The sequence below is a fragment of the Montipora foliosa genome, chromosome 4, assembly GCF_036669935.1.
Source record: "Montipora foliosa isolate CH-2021 chromosome 4, ASM3666993v2, whole genome shotgun sequence".
Taxonomy (NCBI): Eukaryota; Metazoa; Cnidaria; class Anthozoa; order Scleractinia; family Acroporidae; genus Montipora; species Montipora foliosa.
Window position 1 is genome coordinate 10,748,190 of NC_090872.1, and position 7,500 is coordinate 10,755,689.

Genomic DNA, 7,500 nt, shown 5'->3' on the forward strand with positions numbered 1-7,500 from the left:
CCTTAACGTTTTTCAATTGCGAAGGTGGCTATGAATCTGCTCCAGAGAGCTTTTTTAAACTTTGCAAAAAGTTTTGTCATAGCGTGCTAATCACTCTCCAGCACTAAAAAAATAGAGGTCACTGAGTTCGTTTTTGAGATCTGCGTGTTTAAAGACAAAATATACGCTGTTTTTGGATGGCTCTCTTGTTGCCATGGTAACCCGTTACGTCACATTAATGAATGTAACTTGTTAAGCATCTATTGGTGTTTCATGTGGCATCACAACATTACCATTAAGTGAAAACATTTGGTAGATTCAATCCTTTCAAATGGTACAGTTTGTTCGAAGTGTTACAGTGCAACGCGCCTTACCGTGGCCACCCAACAAACTTTCACATTTGACAATTACGTATAAATACGTCAACTCAACAACCCATGCAAGAGTGTTCAACTTAAAACAGTGCGAACTTTGCAAGGAGGCGTCACTGTCAATCAAATTTACACATCCTAATTGGCGGACACTTTGTTGGGTGAGACGCGTCGCACTGTAAAACTGGGTTGAGCCTCCTTAATAAAAATTACAATTTCATCGATTGTGATTGATGTAAAAAAACTCCTATTTTTCGCTAATTCACTTACCAAGTTGTTATCGGGCAGGTTGTTTTTGGACAGTTTGTTATCGGACAGTTCAACAAGCCAATCAAATTCAAAGTTGTAGTTTAAATCAACCAATAACAACCTTGGTTTCAATCATCATAGAAACAGTGTACAGGCTGTCTTTCTTTCAGAGCGACATTAAACAATTTACGCCTCCTTTGTCAGTCTTTTAATGCAAATTTTCCCTTTCTGTCGTAACTTGCTCTTCTTTTCTCGCTAATTGTAATTTTTATGATTAAATTGGTAAGGCCTGGTTTTCGCGAACGAACGTCGACATGAGAATCAAAATCAACCACTGCATCCGCCATTTTGTTTAAATGCTCAGACATAAAATGAAGAGAATCTGAGTATCGGATATAAATCGCGGACTCAAGCGTCTCTACAGCCGAGTGCGTACTCACATATGGATGCGAGACATGGGCACTGTCCGTGCAAGAAGAAAAACCCCTTGACGGTGTATACACACGGATGCTCAGAATGGCCCTAAATGTGTCCTGGGAGGACCACATGAGAAATTCTGAGCTCTACGGCGACCTCCCCAGGGTGACTGACAAAATCAGGCAAAGACGCATGGGCCTAGCCGGACACTGTGTTTGTTTGTTTGTTATTTATTTGTTTGAGCAGGTTGAAGTTTTGGCAGCTATTCAGCTGATGTGGACCTGCTATACCCACCCACCCATATACACACAGAGGACAGCCACAACACCGGGAACTTCAGCCCCTACTCTTCTCGAATAGTGTGTGGGTTCTTTAACGTCCTACAGGGAACTAATGAACATGGAAGATATTTGTGAGACGGGGCCTACGGTTTATAGTCCTTATCTGAGAAGACTTGAAAGTCTAACCATTTGCGGATGTGTAATTACAAAGGCAGCACTTTCTCATCAGTTATTTAAAGACCCTGAGTGTTGGTCCGGCCGGAGTCGAACTCACGACCTCCTGTATGGCAGCCCGGTGCTCAACCAACTGAGCCACCGGCGCGCGGTGTGAGGTATCCGGAGCTCGCAGCAAGTGATCTTACACTGTGGGAGCCAACGCAAGGAAGGCGAAATCGTGGTCGACGGTGAACGACTCTCATAGACACCCTCAAGAGAGACACGGGGCTCAACAGCGTTGCCGAAGTTCGAACGTTGATGGAGAGTCGGGATGAGTGGCGTCCTTGACGCGACCATTTTACGTGATACAGGTTACATTGGCATACATGGAGGGGTGGACGGACGTACGGACGGACAGTCGCTAATGATGTCATAGCTAAAACCAAACTTTCTCGCATCGATGAGCATCGATGGGTTACCGTATTTTCTTAACTATAGTGCTCCGCGCGAGCGCCTTCGGCGCGCGGAGCTGCGCTGTTAGTCAACACAAATAAAAGAGTCTGACTTTTGCCAAAATAATCTTTTATTCAACAACAGGCACAAGCTTATTCCGCGCAAATGCGCCGAGAGATTGTGAAAATCTCCTTTCTTTCGTTTGACAATAATTTACTTGCTGTTGATCACATACAGACTGTTCGCACGTTTCCGTACTTTCTGCCACCGAATATACCTGAATGTCTGTGTTTTCTCGTAACACCCGGGATGTTCCATGGGCGACGCAGTTCTGTTGATTTTGAGACCTGGCTAAACTGAGTGCATTGTTTTCGTCGCAAGTTGACCGTTGGCGCGTTTCCGTATAACCCCCTGATGGTGGAAACTGGATATCTGTGTTTTCTTCTTTTACCTCAGATGTACCAAACCCGACGCATGCGCAGTTTTGTTGATTTTCCTGATTTTGAGAGCCAGATGACGCGCTTTCGTCGTCTGAGTCTCTTCGTTTTCGTTTTAGGTAAAGCGTTAACAGTAGTAAGATTACCATTAGACCAACGATAGTGGACACTCCGGTTATCAAAAGCAGTGTGGATGGAGAATCTGTGATAAGAATTGATCAAAAAATGAAATTTCTCTTCATGCAGAAAAAAAATGCTGTGGGAAAGAGTGGTGTTTAAGCAGCATTTTATGCATGTATTGCGCACTTACAGTTATGCTGTCGCTTTCTTGTGAACATCTTTGTTGTTGATGTTTCATACAACAGCTTCTCTCTAGCGTAAACATGATTAAATAACGTTCTAAAACTTCCCTTACCTTTTACGGCTCTATAATTTGCTTTAAATTTAGTAGATGTGCAACCTTTTGCGTTAAATCTGACCAACATCTTCCTCCCACTGGAAACAATTCTCTCCGGTTTTGTTTTACCGCAAAATAATCCCAGCGATCTACTGTCACGGTCGGGGCCATCATGAATTTTGAGGAAACTTCCTTCGCCTCTCTCGGAGCAAGACGTATGGTTTCCAATATCGAAGAACTCAAATTCCAGTTCAATTACATGTCTCCTAGCAACGCTGATAAACCATGTACACTGAATGTTGTCAGAAAAGTACTCAGGGTACCCAGGATTGCTAAGATGACCTTCCTGTGCATTTAATTTAATCTTGTGATTCTCCGTGTTATTTTTTGCACAGTCTGCCGTGGATCTCTCTACTGTAAACGATAAAAATAAGATTGAAACGTAGTCATAACATATTTTATTACATTTTTATGCCTTAATTGTATACACGCCAATCTTTGCATCTTGTGCAATTTTTATCTCGTTGTTAAGGATTTTTAAGATCTACAAACGCGGCTTCAGCGAAGGCGTCATGGAAACGTGCAAATTTGCTATTTCAAACTAGCTCGAGCCTCATTCCAACCTACTCAATTACAGCAGACCAATCCAGCTGAATTGGTAGGAATGGTGTTAAAATTAGTAGAGACAATAAGAAAAATTGTCGTTATGCATGTCCTCACGTCTTCCATGGTACCTAGCGACCTTAAAATCTGGCGACTTCGACGAAAACGTCACCTCAAAACTTTGCTCGATCATAATTTTCAGTTCGGATTATTCCATCCCTTTCAAGAGCTAAAATGTGGGCTGAGTATGCTAAAAAATAAATTGGTAAAAGGTGGTTTCAGAGTAGAAATAGAGAATGACAAGACTCTTGAGAATGAAAGATTCTCTGTTGCATGCTTCACGTTGTCGGCAAAACCGGGGGGACAAGTCGCCGCAACAATAGTCCTCTTGTGACGCGGATAGAAAATCATTGTCGCTGCGATCAGTTACACGAATTCAAACCAGTTTGAATTCGTGCGATTGATTGCAGCGACAAAATTAGCCAAAGCAGCGTTGTAGCACCGTATGTACACTTCCGGCAACAAGTCGCTGCGACAAAATATAAATGAACGAACGAGACAGCGTCATGTGGTCCGCCATATTGAATTAGAAAACTAGTTCGCACCGTACAGGCGTCGTGTCGCAGCGACTTGTTTTGCAAGTAGTACACACGCAGCGACTTGTCACAGAGACCTACAATAGGCCTGTCGCTGCGCTGCGAGTGTGTCTCGGCTTAACTCCGACGATTTCACGTCTTCGTTGCGCAGAATACCTCAAAAATGTGTACTAAAATCCGTGCTGCACGTGCAGGACGGTTATTCATGCACTTTTAACCAGTGATATCATTGTTTTGTGGCGTTGTTGCCGTCGCCATGGTCGTTGCTTAAACCCTAATAGGTCTTTTCACATGGCAGGTAAGAACGGGAAATGTACAAAAGTACAAAACTCACGCGCAGAGGCATTGAAGTTTTTGTTAGAGAGATTTAGCTACGCCTTCAGTGAAACGGCAGGAATGCTGATTTTCATAAAGGCATGAAAATCCTCTCTGATTCCACTGATCACGTCAGTGAAAACACTCTATAAGCAAACTAACTAAAAGTAAACAAAAAATTAAAAAAAAACACCAAATTAGCTGACGTTACTGGAATTAGATGTGAACTGTCCCTAACAGCCTTGACAATTTTCTGTGTAGATGCGCATGCGAAGGTCGAGAAGTTGTAAGTTGATCTTTTAAAGGCGTTTGCTTCTGTCCGTTTCTTATCAAAGTTCGCCAATTAAATGTAATTGCTATTACTGTTGTGTGAGTTTGCAAACACTGACGTCAGCAACGATCGTCTTTTGGAGAATTTCATTCGGCTCCTTATCCAAAATTTGTGTCCAATGGAACTAAAAATGAAGAAATCTCCGTTTCTTCCGTTTCTAATTAGTCACTTGACTCCTCCTAAGCGCGTTTGAAATTACGTGAGTTCGTCTCATTTTAAGTACATAACTTGCAGTGGATTAAAGTTGACGGGAGAGTTGAGTACACTAATGTGGCTATAAATCCCATTTCCAAAACAAAAAGCGACGACTTCGGAGATCCTGTTAGGTTATCACTGAAACGTCTGCTCGAAATTGTCCTCTCTTCACTGAACAACCCCTGAACAACGGCAGGATAAGTCACCTTCTACGGGTGGGTGGGTGGTTATTCCACAATGGAGAGTCAAAAGACGCTTTGTGTGGGACAGAAGGCGGTAGTGTGTTTCATGCAGTGGCAGTCGAAAGCATGCCAAACAAGTTTGAGAATTCTTGAACACGGATAAATCTCTGTAAGCTACCGGTGGGGCGACACGGATACCATGGTCTGTGCTTTCGTACATAAAAGAGTAATATGTTCGTGTTGTTCATGACGAACCTCAACGGAAATGTCATCAAAACCCCGATTATTTTAATCAAATTCCAAGGGATGTTTGAACATTACATTTTCAGCCTACTTTCGGCAATTAAACTTTGAGGAGGTTATGATATTTCAAGGCTCGTGGCAGAAGACAACCTCTTTTTCTTTCTAATTGATACCTTTTGCTCTTTTGACATGCTGTTAATGGACAATTTGAACCTATTAATTAATTCAACTTTTAACTTCATCTACGCACGAAAACAAAATGGTCACGCTAGGGTAAGATTGAGTTTGAAACAGCAACCGAACAGTTCCTCAAATCGCCGCTTCGATTTACATCGAAGAAGTACATTTTGTGAGATTGGTAATTATCTTCTACACATTGATAAGAAAAAGCAATTGAAATAAGTTTTGCTGAAAATACTCACGCAAGCCAATCGCTACAAGAGTCAAGAGCATATTGCAATTCATCTCAAAGGGTCCATCAAGTCACAGAAAACAGCCTGTGATAAACTCCCGAACGAACTTCTGTTGTCGGGACAGTTGTTAAAGGATTTTTCTCCCAGGCAAGGATCCGCCAGATTAGAGCAAAGTCGCCGAAATTCGATACATCGTCGTAAACGCAATCGTGAAGTCAGAAGAACTTTAAATGTCTGTGCAAACAATTTTAGTGTAAAATGGATTGTTCGCGAAGACCACCAAGAAATCTTGAATTCTAATGACCTCGTGAAGTGACAGCGATAAAATGGAACTGCAAACATTACTTTGCGTAAAACAATATGTGATGTTTGCAGAATTTGACGTGATCAGATAGGAATCAAACCTTCGTGAGTCGAAAAAACGGCAAGGAAGGCATCCTTTGATATTTTCCGTTTTATCTTTAGCGGTGTATTTCGGCGCCCACTTTGTACACAACGTTTAACTTGCGACAACAATCACTCAACACAACAAAACAGTTGAAAATAAACTCTTTCATAATTTACTAATACGTATTATTTTTGGTATTTCGTAAAGTTGATGGTTATCTTACAGTTATTGAATTCGAGATTACTTTAGTGATAAAGACGAGTTCTATTTTTGGTGATTATATGGGACATCAAATGAAAACAAAACAACATTCAACGAGAGCGAAATAGATCAGGGTCCATTTGCTCGAAAGCCGATCGCGATTAATGCTTAATCCGCGATTAAAATACCAACCCAGATTAGAATTTTGCTCGTCAAAGAAGCATTTGGCATTGTAATTAAGTGTTGTTACGTGGTCGTTTCACGTGGTCCGCAATGAGTGCAGAAAAGCAACTAAAGTTTTGACGTTGTCCACAATAAAATAGAGTACAATACATGTTGTTTAAAATGGCTTTTAATTCAGTACAATCTGCAATATCACTGTGTTTCAATAGACATTTTTATGTTCCTTGAATGGGAGAAAAAACCTTTGACAGATTTTATCGAAAGCAACAATGTTACCAGAAACAGTTTCTGATAACAAGAGTCCATCGTATGACTCTTGATTCATATCATCACGCCTTTTCACGAAAACACGAAAAACAAGGCTTCATACTTCGATTGGCTTGAATCTTATTAAATCCTGACTTAGCGTAATTTTTTAAATTTAAATTAATCTCAGTCGAAGCTGTTTGTTTGCGACCGCTTTCCGTTGCGTTAGAATTTCCACCGCGCCATCCATCGCTTAAATTCGTGAACTGCAATTTCGTGCTCAATTCATCTCCTCATCTGGACCAGCGCTAACACGAACAGGAGCTAATTAGGATCGTTATAGTTATACACTTTTGCCATCGTTTTATGCAACTCTGGAGACCTTGTTTGTAAAAGTAGGTGGGTTGAGCCGCAAGCCACGACTTCACTTCGGAAATCAGTGTTTCATCATCTGGGAAACGTGTTCCCTTTAAAAATGACTACATGGTTGGAAACAGGTGAGAGTCAGATGGTGCCAGGGGCCTGTTTCTCGAAAGTCCCGGTAACTTTTCGGGACCGAAAAGCCAGTCGTCAAACTGCAATCTGCTGAGATTGAAAAGCTAATCCTTTTACATGTTTTTGATGTAAAAAAAACAAAGAGGATTGCGAAGTTTGATGGCTTAGAACCTCGTCGTTACGAAGATATAAAGGGAATTGTGGCACCCGAAATAGGCCCGAAAAGTTTCGGAACTTTTGAGAAACAGGCCACAGGTCAGGAGAATAAGGGTAAGGAAGAGGGGGGGAAGGGGGGTGGAAGGATTTTATAACCTCAAGAGCGCGATTCGCAAGTTACGCAGTCATGAAGCATAGCAAGTCCTAGTAATT

The 7,500-nt window shown here is 41.6% G+C and overlaps 1 protein-coding gene across 1 annotated transcript; it reads right to left on the reverse strand.

Annotated features, from left to right (window-relative positions):
• Positions 1-2,018: 2,018 nt before the first annotated feature.
• LOC137998956 (uncharacterized) lies at positions 2,019-6,530 on the reverse strand. Its single transcript, XM_068844795.1, has 3 exons — positions 5,628-6,530; positions 2,759-3,154; positions 2,019-2,545 (listed from the first exon to the last, which is right to left on the reverse strand). The coding sequence occupies exons 1-3, from the start codon at positions 5,668-5,670 to the stop codon at positions 2,037-2,039; spliced, it is 948 nt and encodes a 315-aa protein (XP_068700896.1). The 5' UTR covers positions 5,671-6,530; the 3' UTR covers positions 2,019-2,036.
• Between the last annotated feature and the right edge of the window lie 970 nt (positions 6,531-7,500).

Excerpts from the sequence above, each read along its gene's own strand:
- LOC137998956 (XM_068844795.1), bottom strand. The coding sequence starts at position 5,670 with ATGAATTGCAATATGCTCTTGACTCTTGTAGCGATTGGCTTGC. Across the intron at positions 3,155-5,627 it reads TCTTGTAGCGATTGGCTTGC|TAGAGAGATCCACGGCAGAC; the intron begins GTGAGTATTTTC and ends TATCGTTTACAG. Across the intron at positions 2,546-2,758 it reads AAATTATAGAGCCGTAAAAG|ATTCTCCATCCACACTGCTT; the intron begins GTAAGGGAAGTT and ends TTCTTATCACAG.